At 44.9% G+C, this 18,068-nt stretch overlaps 1 protein-coding gene across 1 annotated transcript in view; it reads right to left on the minus strand.

Annotated features, from left to right (window-relative positions):
* Positions 1 to 1,290: 1,290 nt before the first annotated feature.
* NALF1 (NALCN channel auxiliary factor 1) overlaps positions 1,291 to 18,068 on the minus strand; it is a 604,086-nt gene continuing 587,308 nt past the window's right edge. Inside the window, exon 3 of the mRNA XM_068984208.1 lies at positions 1,291 to 1,580. Coding sequence (XP_068840309.1) covers positions 1,291 to 1,580 — 290 coding nt within the window. The remainder of the gene's footprint in view (positions 1,581 to 18,068) is intronic.

Genomic DNA, 18,068 nt, shown 5'->3' on the forward strand with positions numbered 1-18,068 from the left:
GTGGGAATACCGGGCTGAAATGATCTAGATTCTGTGTGCAGCAGGTGTCTGTGCACGTCTGCCAACCCCCCCACAACAGAAAAGGAGGGAAAAGAAGTCCAGATTTGAGTCCTCGGATTCCTTTCCCCCTGACTGTGGGCGGCACGTGCTCGAGTATTCCTGCACCAGAACTGAAATTCTAATGAAAGCCCAGATGCCAGCGGGCTTCGGGGGGGGGGTGTCCCCACCTCCTCACACCCCCTACCCTGGGCGGCTGCCCCCAGCCACCTGACCAGCGGGGCAGGCCCGGGGCCCTTGGGATGAACCCAGCGGAGTTCAAGGTAATTTTCTTTGCTTTTTTATTTTCAACATAAAGATGTGTTAACTGTCTGATGCCACCTGTTAAGGAGAGCACGTGTTTGTTCAGCTAGAAGGGGGCCCCCCTTTCTGCAACAGCGGCTCAGAGGCCCAGCAGAGCAGGCGCTGTGCCCCCACGGCGGCGATAAGGACTGAAGCAAGCGATGGCATCTGCTGGGGAGGGAGGCCCCGGGCGGGTGGGGTGGGGGGGCGTGGGTTCCTTAGGCAGGAGGGAGAGTTAGGGAGCTTTTTATTTTATTTTTTTCTTGTTTTCTTTTTTTTTTTTTCCTTTTTTATGATTTTTTTTTGTGTTTGTGTGTGTGTTGTAGTTTTTTTGTTTTTGTTTTTGTTTTTTTTTTGGCTATACCGCAAGGTCATAGCTGTCATTCCGCTAATAGAAACAGACAGGACATGAGACAGAACTATCTGATGAACACACACAATGACTAGAAATATATATATATATATAGAGAGAGAGACAGTGAAAAGACTTAGTTTACCTCTGAGAAACCATCCCCCAAAATAAAGCCTGTATTAACAAGTGCAAAAACAAAACAGATAAACTCAAGTCCAAAGGAAAGCAAAGAAAACCTCCAAACATTAAAACACAGTGTATAAAATGGTGTGAGAAATCGAAGTCACTTTCCAGCCTTTTAGTCCGTAAAAAGCTGTGTGTGTGTGTATGTGCGTGTGTGGTGTGTGTGTGTGTGTGTGGTGTGTGTGTGTGTGTGGTGTGTATGTGTGTGGTATATGTGTGTGTGTGTGTCTCCTGGTTTGGATTCAGGCCATTCAGGCCTTGCGCCAAGGGATGCACGCACAGGTCCGGTACCCAGGCAGGGATGTGCGCGCAGGTCCAGTACCCAGGCAGGGATGCGCCCGCAAGTCCGGTACCCAGGCGCGGATGTGCGCGGGCGGGCGGCCGGGGCGGCAAGGACGCTCCAGGGTGCGGAGTCCCTACTCCTCGCTGGCCGAGCGCTCATCCAGCGCGTGGACGCCCCCGACACCCAGGGCCGTGGCGTTGTGCGCCGCTGAGGCCGTGAGGACCGTGTGGAGAAGCATCAGCACGAGGACGCACAGTCTAAGTCTGCTGGGGCCCAGCCTGGGCGCCGACGAGGCCGAGAGCGACGTCCGGGGGCAGGCGCCGCCTCTGTCCACTGCCCCCTTGGAGGGGCTCTTGGGTTTTGCTTCTCTCCTGACGTCACAGCATTCTGGTTCATCATTGGTTAGAAAGGTTTCGTAGAGCCCTGGGTGGGGGATGAAGAAAGCGCAGGGTTAGCCAGAAGCAAGGTGGGCAGGAAGGTGCTCAGGGCGGAGGGCAGCGGGTGACCTTAATGTCCGATCCAGCGCATCGCCATAGCCAGCGTAGAGGAAGGCCACGGCACTACGGTCTGGGTCCGCGGCCCCCCGTGCTCCCACACCAGCACTTTTAGGTTCCTCGCTGTTCTTTTTTGGACTCTTGGTGGTCACCCCCTGAAAGTTCTGGCTTGTGATGGATATTCGGGGATGAAAGATTTCATTGCATCCAAATCAGAATCCCACCTTCTGGATCCATGTGGTGCCACCAAAGACATTCAGCCACCATAATTTTTTTCTTTAATAGGACTGTGATTAATTAATGCAATGCATAAAGTGACACCACCTAGTCATACTTTGGCATATTTCATTTAGGAAATAACCACCCAACTGTAATACCAGAGCTACAGGGACCATGTCAATAATCACTTCCTTTCCGGAACCTTACCATGGTTGCCATCTCCCTTTCGTGATGAATCGGCTTAACCATCTACACACCAAGTGGGTGACCCTTTTCCGAACACGTCTCTTATTCTTCCACTTGCTATTATCCTATTGATGCCTGCTTAAACTGAAGCCTTTATTGTCTTCTGCCTGGACCTCTGCCCCATGCTTCTTCCTTTCCAATTCTCCAGCATTGCTTTTCCGTAATTGTGGGTGTAACTCATCTCTCATTCTCTTATTTTCTCTCCTTTTTTTTTTCCTTCCCTAGTCACAGAATCTCAATCACTCTTCTTCCTCTAAAAATACACACTGTTCTTACTTTTAAATTGACAAATGGATATTTTGGAAACTTTTGATGGGTGAAAAAATAAAACAACTGGCTTTCTATAACTTCTCCAATCTCATTTCTTGTTACATTGTATATAACATTTTTATGAGGTTACTTAAGCCATTTTTTATCTTTTGACTTGACTGAAACACTTTCTTATGAGAGCATGATGTTTCTACATCAATTTTATTGTTGCTCTTAAGCTTGAAAAACTTAAAAATGATGATAGAGTAGCTGTAAAGATTAAATATGATTATGTATGTAAAGTGCTTGACTCAGGATATAGCACAGAGAAATAACTTGAAAAAATCTGGCTACTCTGAATTGTAATCACTATTCTTAATAATGTCTCAGGCTTCCCTGGTGGCTCAGATAGTAAAGAATCCACCTGTCAAAGCAGGAGACCTGGGTCCCATCCCTGGGTCAGGAAGATCCCCTGGCAAAGGGAATGGCTACCCACTCCTGTGTTCTTGCCTGGAGAAGCCCACGGACAGAGCAGCCTGGAGGGCTACAGTCCGTGTGGTCAACAAGCATTGGACACGACTAAGCGACTAACATACACAATAATGTCTCATTGGCTCTACTTAATTCATGAAATCAGGTCTCCTGGGTCCTCTTTCAGACTCACTGCTCAGGGCTCCAGACATCCTGAACTACTGGCAGTTCTCAGAACATGTGACACTCTCACCCAAATCTGTACCACATGGCCCAAGCTTCTTTCTGGAACTTTCTCCATCAATTCATAACTTTAATTTCTCCTTCAATAGAGCAATTATATTTTTTCTTTTAATCATAACTGCTCATTTTCATGTCAATTTCCTTACTTATGTGTCACTGTATGAGTAAAATCTATATAGTATCAGCCTCACATTCCCAATATGTTGCAGAATGTCTGAATAAAATAGATACTTAATGAGATTTGTTACATGAATAAACTCAATATATATTTACTCAGTAAAAGAGTCTATTAAATAATACACAATGCAACCTTCATTTCTTAAAAAAATGACCAAGGTATCCTTATAATGATGCTTACAATAGTCATTTCTTCTTAGGCATTCAAAGGTAAACTTCACCTTCGCCTAGGTAGAATATGGAAAAAAAAACTGAATTAATGAGGTCTGCAGCTCTGACATTTTTATTGTATGATATTTCTTTTTTCAAAATAAGATACCTCATTGGTAGACTAGTCATTTATTGAAGTATATAAGTTTTTTCAAAATTATATTCTTAAAGAAGAGTTTATAGTTAAGATTACAACAATAGAAATCTAAAGCGCATTTAGATAAACATTTTGGAATGTTAACAGTCAGAATACAGAGTATGTTTAACAATGTCATCCAAATAACAAGTTCTTCCCAAGTTGCTCAGAACCAGCTTGCTGATTTATACCTGAAGTCATTTCAGAAAAAAATAAGGTAATTCATTCAGGTCAATACATGTACTCTTCTTGACTAAAAAATTAATACTCTTTCCCTTTTCCATTTGTTAAGAACTTTTATTCAGAGTTACACATTCATATTAGTCATCAAATACTTCTACAAGATACTTTATTAAGAAATTTGTCCACCCTCCCATCTCAAATTCTTCCTCCTCAGAGGCAAATATTGCCCTTCTTTTCTTTCTTTCTGTACTAGCTCCATTCCTGGAAATAACCTGCTTTTCGCTCTTCTTGATTTTTCATTTTTCTAAAATCACTATCTATAGATCTCCCCCTCCCCAGGACACATGAAGATGAAACATTCATTCTGAGCCTTCTCCAGGCAAAGGTAACCCCCATTCCTCTATGGTGTAGCAAGTGTAACACATGTTCCTTTGTTAGGATGCTGTAAAAACAAGTCTCAACTCAGATGTGCAGTGAACTTTAATTTTCTGTTCTTATTCCAGTTTTTCCTAGACATAACGATTATCTTAGAGTTTTCTATGTACTTACTAATTCAATACCCAGTACTTTGCCAACTCTTTCCTATCAGCTTTATTTTCCTAAACTATCTCCTACAGTCTTTAACCATCTGGGCTGGTTGCTTTTATGCCTAATGCACAGATTCCAGCCTGAAAACTCCAATGAACTTCCCTCTTGGCAATGCTGGCAGCCTCTCTCCTTTCTCTTTTTCCATATTCCTCTTAGCTCATTTTGGTGGACCAGGCATCTAGTATTTTCATAAGGACAAATTCCAGAGTAAATGTCTGAGAAGCTGTATGCCTAAAATGCTTATCTCACATTTACCTGATCATTTGGCTAATCATGGAATTCTGGTCTAGAAATTCTTATCCTTCAGATTTATTTGAGCATTACTCCCATAATTTTCCCCCACATGGCTCAGTGGTAAAGAAACCGCTCGCCAGTGCAGGAGACACAGGGAACCTAGGTTTGATCCCTGGGTTGGGAAGATCCCCTGGACGAGGAAATGGCAACCCACTGCAGTATACTTGCCTGGAGAATCCCATGAACAGAGGAGCCTGGCTACATTCCATGAGGCTGCAAAGAGTTGGACACGACTGAGAGACTGACACCACGTAATAATCTTACTGAGGTTGTCTCTTTTTAAAAATGCTGACACTGTAATTTTCCGAGAGCTCTTTTATATGTAAGTAAAGTAAAGTCCCTCAGTCGTGTCCGACTCTTTGTGACCCTGTGGACTGCAGCCCACCAGGCTCCTCAGTCCATGGGATTCTCCAGGCAAGAATACTGGAGTGGGTTGCCATTTCCTTCTCCAGGGGATCTTCCCGACCCAGGGATTGAACCCGGGTCTCCCGCATTGGAGGCAGACGCTTTAACCTCTGAGCCACCAGTACATCATTTTTCATATGTACTCTGCATTTTTGCCGAGGTGGCTGTTCTCGCTTCGCAGTTGCCGTGTACGTTCTATCACTCTGAGCTTCTTGCAGTGCTTTTGTTTTGTCCTGTTTCATTTCCTCTCTGTTTTCTCCGAGTTGCTTTTCTCTTCTTTGCCTCTTATTTATTTATTTTTTTTAGCATGGGAAATCCTGCTCATGTCTGTCACCCGGTCCAACAGTTTTTTCCAGCCATCTCCAAAAAATAGGGTTCCCCTCCCACAAGGGAGTATGCCAGCGCTCTTCTCTGCCGAGGGAGCATGGGCTGCAGAGATGCCTCATGAACACAGCTCCGCCGGTCCCCTTATGTCGTCACCTTCTCCGAAGTGTTCCATGGTGTCCATTCCTGTGCCTGCGTGGAGTCTTGTGGAGAAGTCTGGTTGACTCCTTGCTTCCTCTCTGCTGCTTTAGCGATCATTTCCCCAGGCGTCAGCAAATCCTTTCAAACAGGCACCGGCCTTCTTCCTGGCTTCTGCGAGGGCGTGGTGGTTGTCGCCCCATCCAGTCTTCCGCCCTTGTGGATTTCTGCCTGGTAACAGTGTCTTTCTCTCGGGTCTGCCTGGAAAGCTCTGCTGCGTTCTTCTGTCCATCTGTCTGCTCTGTCCCCGTGTCTGATCACCCCTCCAGCCAGAACTGCTGCCTGCAGCTGGATCAAGCCTGTCTCGGGGTCTCCTCGGAAACTCCCCGAGGCTGAGCACAGGCCCTGGGCAGCCACCTCCAACAACCAGGGCACCTGTGAAAGCCAAACCAGCCTCGGATTTTTTTCTGTTTTTTTTTTTTTTTTCATCTGCTGAATAACCTTCTTCTCTTACTCCCTCACAGGTGTGACTCCGAGTTCCTCCTGCTCAACCATCTGGACCCAGACACTTCCTAGGAAAGCCAACTTAGAGCAACTGACTCTTCCTCCTCATTCAAAGGGGCCATAAGGACACATTGCCAAATGAAAGAATTTTTCAAATAATAATCTCATTGCACAAATACATAAGGGGATGAACAAAGGGCAAAAGCAGATTTTCAGTTAAGGAAATGTTGTTCTGATACATTTCGCTACAAACTCTTCTCTTTGCAATCTCTAATGAACCAATATCTATCTGACATTGAATTATAACAGCTATATTCTTGATCTTTGTATACTTCTCTCTGTAGTATGTTGTACACTGAAGAGTTTCCCAATGATCTGAAAGGACAGTTCAATTCACTTACACTCACTGTCAGACCTGTAGTGCCTGCTCTTACCTTAATCATCATGTAACAACATTTGCAAACATTTAAAAGTGTTTCTTGACCATTTCCTTTGTTGCTTATCGAATCATTTGGAGTGTGGATTTAAGTGCATATCTTCTAATTTGTTAAATATGTGCAATTATTAATTCTACTAGAACTTACCTTTTATTAAAAAAAAAATCACATATTTGGACAAATTTGTCTGATTATCAGGATCAATGATGAAGAAGTTATCAAAATTTTACTTCCTTCAATTTCTAATCCCTCATCATTTTCGAGGCTATAATCAGATGTCTAAAACTTATTTATTATCAAATTACTAACATTTTGTATTTTCCCCTCAATGATAATATTTGCATGTTGTTTTAAATGTACCTTACTCAGGGATTATTCAGTTGCATTTAAAAGAAACTTACTAAGAGCTAATTTAGGCAACAAAACCAAACCAAACCAAGTACAGTTAATGGGAGGAATATGTCAAAAATTCAAGGCTATTCCATAGTCAAAACTATGGGTTTTCTAGTAGTCCTGTATGAATGGGATGTAAGAGTTGGACCATAAAGAAGGCTGAGCACTGAAGAATTGATGCTTTTGAACTGTGGTGTCGGAGAAGACCCCTGAGAGTTCCTTGGACAGCAAGGAGATCAAACCAGTCCATTTTAAAGGAAATCGACCCTGAATAGTCACTGGAAGGACTGATGCTGAAACTTCAATACTTTGGCCACTTGATACGAAGAGCCAACTCTGGAAAAGATCCTGATGCTGTGAAAGATTGGGGGCGGGAGGAGAAGTGGGTGACAGAGGATAAGATGGTTAGATAACATCATGGACTCAATGGACATGAGTTTGTGCAAACTCCAGGAGATGGTGAAGGACAGGGAAGCTTGCTTGTAGTCAGTCCATGAGGTCTGAAAGAGTTGGACATGACTGAGCTAATGAACAACAACAGCAGCCTTTCTTCACTTCATCTTGTTTTCTGCCCCTTTCTGCCCAAGCTGGCCGTGTCTTTGCTAATATAAAATTCTCGCTGGCTTTGTGAGACTCCACGTCACAAGATGCTCCCCGACAAGTCCTTTCTAGAGAGTCCCTCCTGTACTTACAGCTCCTCCTCAAAGAGCTGAGGGGAGTCTATGAGTCACACCTAATTGCTTCAAAATCCTTTTGTACAACTTAATGCTCTGACCTTCCAAACTTCCTGAGGTCACAGAATGGTTGTACAGACACAACCTCAGGATTTTTGTTTTGTTTTCTTCAGGGGATGATTTCCCAAGAGCAATTTTTTTTTTTTTTTAATCTTTTGCCATCTCAGTAGACTGAGATTTTTCCAAATCATCAAATCCTGGTTTCTCATTGTTTGAGCTGTGAGATTACACCTGGATGCCATTTTAACCCAGGATGATGGTGACACTATCTTATGAGGCTGAAATCAAGGCGTCGGCCATGATTCTCCACACTGGGTCAGGAGGCTGGCGGAATTCAGTTTCAAGTGGTTGTAACGCTGAGCTCTCTGCTACCTTGCTGGTTGCTGTCTGGAGACTCCTGAGCATCCAGAGACCTCCTGGGTCCCTGGCTCACGGCCCCTTTCTCCGTCTTGAAATCTAACAACAGTGCGTTGAGTCCTTCCAATGCTGTCCATTTCTGTGATCTCTCCTTCAGCTTCATCTTTCTGGCTGACACTTCTGTATCCTGTGATTACGCTGGGTGGGCCTGGTTAGCCCAGGATGATCTCGCTAGTTTAAGGTCAGCTGATTAGCCACCTTAATGCCATGTGAAAAGTCCTTTCTTCCATGTAATGTGCCATATTCATGGGCTTATCAGGAGAGACCACAGGGGCTAAAATCTTGGCTATGACACAGACGTTAATATCCTTCTCATTTCACTGTGGGTTTGGATACCTTGTGACATCTCTTTGGATATTTCATGTATTTGTTGTTTTCTTTTTTTTGAATTGGAATTTGATGTATCACTTTTTTTTTGGTAAATTAATGTATTTAATTGGAGGCTAAGTACTTTACAATATTGTGGTGGTTTTTGCATTACATTGACATGAATCAGCTATGAGTGTACCTGTGTTCCCCATCTTGAACCTCCCTCTCACCTCCCTCCCCATCCCATCCCTCAGGGTCATCCCAGTGCACCAGCCCTGAGCGCCCTGTCTCATGCATCAAACCTGGACTGGTTGTTTCCTAAAATTTCAAGAAATTATATCGCCACATGGCTTCTTCGCAGCTTCTCCTTCTGGGGCTCTTGCAATCTAATCATGGTTTTCTTCCACACTGGAGAAGTTCCTTCTAGCATGGCTCTGATTATAAATTCCTTTCCCCATTTCCACCTTCTTACCATTTTAGTTGTTTCATTTTGTTTTATCCACATGGGGTGGACTCTGGTCCTTTCCTGCAATGCTTCTTCCTCTTGTCACCTTCAGTTGGCACGTCTCTCCTGGAGGCAGGACTGTCTTCAGGGTGAGTGAGCGGAGATGAAATGGGCAAATGTCAGCTCCCTTCCCGACACCCCCAAAAGTCCCTAGTAGGAAGGCTTCTTCACACCCACCCAGGAAGCACGTTCAGTGTCCAGAGAGTGGATCCGGGCAGGTGTGGGCAGGCACGCCACTGCACGGGCAGGACTGGGGAGAGTCTGTTGGCTCAGACGTCAGCTCAGGGCCTTTAACCCATCGCCGAGCTCCTGCTCCTTCTGCCCTGCTCTCTCTCTGTCCCCGGAGCAGCTCATGGTCCTCACTGGGGCGCTCTCAGAGCCTGCTCTGCCGGCCCACGAGGTTCGGTGTCCCCCAGAGGCCTGCACTTGCCTTTGCCCTCCTGTACATTTTTAAAACCAGTCTCTGTTTTAGCCGTGTCCCACTTCCTAGGTTTTATAGCTTCCATGAATGTATCCCGTTTTGTAGTTTTTACTTCAACTTCAGTAACGGTCAGAGGTAGGTGGGAAGTAAAAGTCTGGTTTCAGCTTGCCACCTTGAACGGGAAGTGACACCCAAACTCAAATGCAGTGGTTTGCTCATTACCAAGACTACTTTCTGGAGGGCTTCCCAGCAGTGCTCATGATAAAGAACCTGCTGGCCAATGACGGAGATGTAAGAGATACAGATTCAGTCTTTGAGTTGAGAAGATCCCCAGGAGAAGGGAATGGCAACCCATTCCACTGTTCTTGCCTGGAGAATCCCATGGACAGGGGAGCCTGGAGGGTTGCAGTTCATGGAGTCACGAAGAGTCGGACACCACTGAAGGGACTTAGCACAAGACCATTTTTTACTATCACATAAATCCTTAGCATTGCAAAAAACAGTTTCTGAAATTAGTGTTTCACCTTTAATATTCTTTTGTTTTATATTTGTTACAACAGTGGTTTCACACGCATATAACCTAGTATTTATTTAGAAATAACATACAAAAATATATAATTAGCACCAGTATACAACTTGTATCTACATTTTAAAAAAAGGTAAAAATAAAATAAGTGGCCTGTAGAGATTTTGCTAAATTTCTGCAATTATTTGATCATTGGCCTGGTAAAACAATATAAAATAAGAAGTCAATCTCAGAAATCTAGAAAAAAATTTCCAAATCATAGTGACCATCTGCAGAAAGAATAAGACTTAGGAGCATCTATATATTTATAATCTTTACAGTATCTTTTTAAGGCACGGGCAAATCGTAAGTAATTAAAGGATGCTGTTGTTGCTGTTTAGTTGCTAAGTCGTGTCCAACTCTTTAGGACCCCATGGACTGTAGCCCACCAGGCTCCTCTGTCTATGGGATTCTCCAGGCAAGAACACTGGAGTGCATTGCCATTTCCTTCTCCAGGGGATCTTCCTGACCCAGAGACTGAACCTGTGTCTCCTGCATTGGCAGGTGGATTCTTTACTGCTGAGCCATCAGGTAACCCCCAATTAAAGCATATATTTGAAACTGATTAGTTTTATTTTGAAAGGAGTAGTGGCGAGTGTGTCAGACCCATATGATAAGTTTTAAGGCTAATATCACTTTTAGCTCTAACTACTCCATCTTTACTATGAACGCCTAGCAATCCATTTATCTCCTGGAGAACACTATTTGTTTAATGAAGGAGAGAAACCAAGGATCATGCATTAACACCACTGAGCAGTAAGAGATCATTTCAGTGGATTGAATATATTAGCACATGTACATAACCAACAAAGGTCCGTCTAGTCAAAGCTATGGCTTTTCCAATAGTCACATATGGATGTGAGACTTGGACTACAAAGAAACCTGAGCACTGAAGAATTGATGCTTTTGAACTGTGGTGTTGGAGAAGACTCTTAAGAGTGCCTTGGACTGCAAGGAGATCCAACCAATCCATCCTAAAGGAAATCAGTCTTGGATATTCATTGGAAGGGCTGAAGCTGAAACTCCAATACTTTGGCCATCTGATGTGAAGAAATGACTCATTGGAAAAGACCCTGATGCTGGGAAGGATTGAAGGTGGGAGGAGAAGGGGACGACAGAGGATGAGATGGTTGGATGTCATCACTGGCGTGATGGATGTGAGTTTGAATAGGCTCCAGGAGTTGGCGATGGACAGGGAGGCCTGGCCTGCTGCAGTCCATGGGGTCACAAAGAGTCAGACACAACTGAGCGACTGAACTGAACTGAACTGATGACCCAATAGTAAAACATCAGTACACGTATCAGGAATCAGGAAGAAAGGGGATATAGAGTCTCAAGAACTGGCCACACAAGTGCCTGCTTGTGTAAAGTTCATTCAGGGAGAACAGCTAAGTGCATGCTAGACAGAAGACAGATTGCTCTCAAAACTGAAAACTGTACCAAATGAAGATCAAAGGCCCACACTAAAATGGCAGAGAAGTCCTACAAAGAATTCACTCATTTCCTAAGACCATAAGCTAAATTTAGGGATAAATTAGAAATGTCTTAAAGCTCAACAGAGAACTTCCTCAACAAAGGGTCCTAAACTTTTCTAGGATTTTACTAAAAGAACAAAGACTGTCTTCTGCAGCCTCAACAGAAGTAACATACAGCTGGTAAATATCATGTTACATTGTTATTGCCCTAAAATGGCTACAGTGATATTTTTAGTTATGAAAAATTTATTCTAAGTAAATAAAGAGGGAGAAAATGTATCAGATGAAGGACATATTTGCTCACCAAATACATGGTTTAATTTTCCACTGCATCCTTGATGATTCCTTTTAGGGTGGCCTTGATGTAGAGTTCACCGAAGGGCTGAAGGAGAGCCGTGTGGGGAGAAGCCCACACCCTAGACTGCAGCGGTCTCCACCTGTGCAAACCATCAGAGCCAGGGGCTGCTGGTGGGACAGAAAGACCTGTGTTCTTCCTCCTGTCCCAGGTACCAGGGGTTTCCCTGGTGGCTCAGTTGGTAAAGAATCCGACTGTGATGTAGGAGACACAGGTTCAAGTCCTGGCTGGGGAAGATCCCCTGGAGGGGAAATGGCAGCCCACTCCTGTATTCTTGCCTGGAGAGTTCCACGAACAGAGGAGCCTCCTATGGGCTACAGTCCGTGAAGTCAAGAGAGTCAGACAGGACTGAGCAACTAAACCATCACCGCCACCAGCATCACCACCACCAGGGGCTTGAACCAGGCGTGGCTGGTCAAAGTCACTCGACGGAAGGAATGAGAATCTTGACTTATTCTTATTCTTATAATCTTGGCTCCTCTTCCATCCCCATGATCCACCTATGGTTTCAAGGCGCCTTCATTTTTCTGCTTGGGTTGCCCTTACAGATGGGAAGGCTGTGTATGGGATTTCATGAAGTGCATTTCCAGAATTCAGAGAAACTCGTCTACCTGTGTCACGTGAGTCTAGGGGGAGGTGAAAATAGCAGGTCTCTCCTAGATGTTTGATCCCCTGGAAAAGGAAATGGCACCCCCCTCCAGTATTCCTGCCTAGAGAATTCCAGGGACAGAGGAGCCTGGCGGGCTGGGACAGTCCATGGGGTCGCAAAGATTCGGACATGACTGAATGACTAAGGGCAGCGTTGTTACCCAGGAAGAAAACTGCAGGGTCCCGGTTAAGGAAATTACCTATTCTACTTATTTTTGCTATTTTTCCCATGAAGTGATGCAGTGGAGCTCACATACTGTAGACCAGTGTTGTTTTGGTAGATTACTCAGTCTTTTTTAATTTGGAAATCCTTAGTAACGGTGACTCTGCAAAGGAAACAGCCTTAAAAACAGGAAACTACATTAAAAAAAAAAAAAAAAAGCCAACGGCTGTGGAATCTCAAACAGTGACTGGTAATTGAAGAGAGAGTTTTGCTAATGCTTTGATCCATCCACGAATGTATTTAGAGTACTAACAACATTTCCTGCTTTTCTTTCCAAAAAAGAAAAACAGACTTTCTGTGTAATCACAGAACATGCTCAAACGATCCCGTGTGTGTGCTCTCCTGCCCACACACACACACACACATTGATGGCTTTAAGACATCAAAACACCTCGTAAATAGATCCTGACTTCAAATATGTGCTTTCTTTTCAATGAGGTAGGGGGAAACTATTTTCTTAATGCGATCACCAGTTTTTGAAGCATTAAATGTGAACAAAAATAGTTTTGATTTTCATCAAAATGTTTTTACTCAAAACAAATGCCAAAACTTAGTTTGTCATACTAGGACTCTAATGAAAAGCTAACATTCTAGAATTGTTAGTGGATGAAGTAAGAAAATTAGTTTCAATATGTGAGAGTCAATATTAAATTTAATGAAAGAATTTAACTAGAATGATCATCTTTATTTGTCAGATGTGAACTGAATTGACTTCCAATAGTTTTGACATTCGAAGCAGGGCATTCAAGTGAAAATAAAGTATATAAGACAGCAATTTTTTAAAAAAAGGAATTATAAAAATATTGGAAGGAATGAGACTGATGGCGGGAAGGTGGGTGTTTGGGGAATGAGCTATAGGTCCACTTAGAGAGGATATAGCCCATTAGAAGGCAGACTTCCATAAAAAGTAAAGTCATATCTTAGAGTCACACATATTTTCCACAGACAGATTCTGACATGTCATTTGACTAAGGACAGTATCGGGTATGTTGTTGTTGTTGAGTCTGTAAGTCATGTCTGACTCTTTGCGACCCCAAGGATTGCAGCACACCAGGCTTCCCTGTCGTTCACTATCTCCCTGAGTTTGCTCAAACTCATGTCCATTGAGTGGGTGATGCCATCCAGCCCTCTCAAACTCTGTCGACCCCTTCTTCTCCTGCCTTCCATCTTTCCCAGCATCAGGGGCTTTTCCAATGAGTCGGCTCTTTGCATCAGGTGGCCAAAGTACTGGAGCTTCAGCATCAGTCCTTCCAATAAATATCCAGGGTTGATTTTCTTTAGGACTGACTGGTTTGACCTCTTGCTGTCCAAAGATATCAGGAGTATTAGTTGTTTATCCTCTCGGTTACAGGGTCAGGTAGAGCAGCATGGTTTGGTTGATTTTATCCAGTGGCACTTGGGTTATCTCTCTGTCATGCTTCCCAGCTGTTGCTCCCTGAGGTTTGGTATCTGACAGTGATCACTAATTAGTCAAGAAGTGCGAAGTGACAGAGATAAAATTGTTGAGCATTAGTCTTTTGGGGGGTGTGGGTGGGGGGATAACAAGATCCAACACTCAGTTATGGATCCTCTGTGAGAGACACAGAGTATCTGTTCTTTGAGAACAATAAAGGCATGTGTTCTGGTTTCTGTTGATTACATTAAAAATACATATAGAAAGGTGTGTGTGTGTGTGTGTGTGTGTGTGTGTGCGTGCTCAGTAGTACTCCCAACTGTTTGTGATCCCCTAAACTGCAGCCTGCCAGGTTCCTCTGTCCTTGGGATTCCCCAGGCAAGAACACTGGAGTGGGTTGCCATTTCCTCTTCCAGGGGATCTTCCCAACCCAGGGACTGAACCTGTGACTCTCTGTCTCCTGCATTGGAAGGTGGGTTCTTTACCACTAGCGCCACCTGGGAAGTCCATAGAGAAGTATATATAATATAAAAATGTAATTATATATATAAGTATACATGTAAAAATACATAGAAGTATATATATTATATATATATAGTAAACTGGGAAAGTATTAAGCTGAGAAGATATGAAGAACAGTAAAAATGAATTTTTGAAGTATGTATCTCTCAGAGGCAATACAGCGTAACCTCATGCGCTGAAAAGCAGACTCCTTGGGCCTCTAATTTTCCACAAGAAAACGGAGATGCAGGAAAAGGAAAAAACGCATGCGTGATGGCAGAGAGAAAGGGAAGAAAGGAGGGGAGGAAGGAAGAAAGGGCTATGCATTCAATTAAGAATCAGACAGATATTAAGAGGAGCTATAAAAGAGGAAAAAGGACCACGCATGTAAGGAGAGGGTCACGGCTGAGGGAAGGCTGGCCACTCCGGATATGAAGTGAAGTTCTGGTGAGCAGGAAGGAAACCCATGCTGCCCAGGGAGCCTGATGCCTGCGCTTTAGGGGGAACCTGGGAGAAGAGTTGCTTCCTCTGTTCCTCAGTGGTCTTTTCTGCTCAGTTCAACTGCTGAGGGGTCATGTTGGATGCATACGGCTGAGAGAAGCCCCTGCTTGCTTCCTCACTGCTCAGACCTTTCTAGGTGACCCCTGGATCTATGAACAGTCCAGGCCTCAGTCCTCCTTACAGTCCAGACCCCAGCATCCATACAGCCAGCAGGAAACCTGCCCTCAAGAGCTCGTCGACAGCTCATGTCCTTCCAGCTCTAAACCTCCGTCGGACTCCACATATGGAGTTTCCCTGATTATACATTCACGATTGGTTCTTTTGTGCTAATTGATGGAGCTCATGATTTTTAATACATTTGACGCTTTTCATGATGCTCCACGTGTTTTAAGTATTCCATCTTTGTGGAAAGAATAACAGAAAAGAATAGGGATACAAGCCATTCTTCTTGTAAGGGTTGAGACTGGGAGTTTGAAAGCTGTCCACAAATCTCACAACACTGTTATATAAAAAATGTGCCTGCATTTCCTCCCGACACCACAAGAGTGGGCTGGAAATGACGAGAACACACACATTTCCAAAAGGAAGGCAGTTTATCTAGAGATAGAACGTTTATCTACCTAGATGTTGCCTCTTTTTCATCAGGATTTCTTTTTTAGAGCAGTTTGAGGTCGGCAGCAATGTTGAGCAGAAAGTAGAGCGATTTGATTTTCCAAACTGAAAAGTCGCTAACTGTAGTTTCCCGAGATGAAAGGTTTGCAGATTCAGGTTTAAAATCTTCTGATTAGGAAGCCTTGAAAACCGTGGACACAGCATACACAACAGCTTCGCAAACTGCATGCGGTGGTTTTAACTTCCTTCAAAGGGAAACTCATGAAATCGATGAAAATAATTTTCTCGTATAATTAAAACCGAGCCGTATTGGTTAATACTCTTTCTTCCTCATCATTACTCTCTCTGCATAATTATTAGCCTCCAAATCCTCTTGGCTGAGTTGTCTCCTTGCCTTTATAATTCCTTTTTATTGCTTCTTCTCCTCTAATCCCCCAGAAGTTCTGAAGTGCACAGAATCTGTCTCCATGGAAGGGTGAGGCCTTATTCTGTTCTTGAACAAACAATGCTGAATGTGTTTGTTCTAGTCCCAGACCGCCAGGCGTCGTGCAGAGCCGACGGGACAAGGCGCTGGGTGGCTTACACGTTAGGACTTGACGGCCTCATGGCTTTGGAGGCAGGGGCCGAGACCGGGGGTAGGCGGGGGCTGAGACCGGGGGTAGGCGGGCGCCGAGACCGGGGGTGGGTGGGCGCCGAGACCGGGGGTAGGCGGGGGTGCAGCTGGTGGTTTTCCCTGCATCTTCCCTCCAGGTATGCTGCAGGTCCAAAGGGCCCCGATGGACAAGGACCCTGCTGTGAGATGAGTTGAGGTGGTAGAGCCCTCAATTTCAGCTCCTCTGAATGAGACCGTATTTAGAGAGGCCCTTGAAAGCGATGATTCCGCTGGAAGGAGCTCTTTGGAGTGGGCCCGAGTCCAGGGTGGTTCCTATGAAAAGAGGAAGCGTGGACACGGAGGAAGCCCCTGGGCACTCGCACGTGGGAAGAGCATGCGAAGACCCGGGGAGAGAGGCCTCTGGAGAAGCGAAGCCGGCCAGCACCTTGAGCTGCATGCCTGGCCTCCAGGGCTGAGGGATGACACCTTCTGTTGGTTAAACCCCCGTCTGTGGCATCTCGTTATGGCAGTCCAAGCAAGTTAACATGCCCGCTGGTCAGCACTGGGTTAGAGCCTATTCTGATGACCTCGTTTTAACCTGATTACCTCCGTGTGTGTGTGTGTGTGTGTGTGTTAGTTGCTCAGTCGTGTCTGATAGCTCCTCTGTCCATGGGATTGTCCAGGCAAGAATACTGGAGCGGGTTGCCATGCCCTCCCCTAGGGGATCGTCCCAACTCAGGGATCAAAGCCAGGCCTCCTGCAATGCAGGCACTTTCTCCACTGCCTGAGCCACCAGCCACCCGATCACCTCCATAAAGACCCGATTTTCATATCAAGTGACATGTTGAGAAACTAGGGGAAGGGGGTTGAGACTTAAATTGAGGGACAGCAGGCAATGAAACCTTGACACTCAGTTTGGGGGGCATTTAAAATGTCAGTTCCACCAGTGAGCTGTCACACTGTCCATCAGGCGTAAAGTCCTTGTCTCCCAGGTGAGTGAGCAACGTGTGTGATGCGTCTGAAGGACACTGGACCTGAGTCTTCACTTTGCCTGTGACAGGAGGGTCACCGTGAGGGACAGAATGGCTTTTCGGGGAAATGCTGATGTTCTTTTCTGACTCCAACAGAGGGACGCTTTGTTAAAGCGCACCTGCTTCTCAGCCCCCTTCCTGCAGTCGCTGTAATATTGCCGGCGACAGACGCAGACGGGAGGAGCCTGGTGGCCCTGCACGGGATACCCGCACTGTTGGCCTTCCTGGGACTTTTCCCTCCTTGAACGAACTATCTGTCCGCACAGCAGGGGCTATCACAGAAGGCCCCCCATTACTTAATTCATTCACTATTTGTTCATTGAGCACAAACAGTGTCAAACGCCTTTGGAGGCGCTGGGATACAGCCATAAACAACATGTGCTGTGCTGAGTCACTCGATCGTGTCCGACAGTTTGCGATCCCATGGACTGTAGCCTGCCAGGCTCCTCTGTCCATGGGATTCTCCAGGCATGAATACCAGAGAGGGTTGCCATGCCCTCCTGCAGGGGATCTTCCCCACCCAAGGATCGAAGCCAGGTCTCCTGCATTGTAGGCGGATTCTTTACCGACTGAGCCACCGGGCATGCTCAAGAATACTGCAGTGGGTAGCCTATTCGTTCTCCAGGGATCTTCCCAACCCAGGAATCCAACTTGTGTCTCCTGCAGACTCTTCACCAGCTGAGCTACCAGGGAAGCAATAAACAACATGCATGTTCACAGAAATCTCCCAAAGCATGAAGAGAATGCTGTGGAAGATGAAAATTATTCATGCCCCAAGAAGAAAACTTTAAAAATGATTTTGAACAGTAACTGCATCATGGGTAAAAGAACTGACCTCCTAAATTTTTACTAATTTGAGGAAAACTTCACATTAAACATGAGAGTAAACACTACGATGATCTGATACATTAACATCTG

This window comes from Capricornis sumatraensis, chromosome 12, assembly GCF_032405125.1.
Source record: "Capricornis sumatraensis isolate serow.1 chromosome 12, serow.2, whole genome shotgun sequence".
In the NCBI taxonomy this organism is placed as follows: domain Eukaryota; kingdom Metazoa; phylum Chordata; class Mammalia; order Artiodactyla; family Bovidae; genus Capricornis; species Capricornis sumatraensis.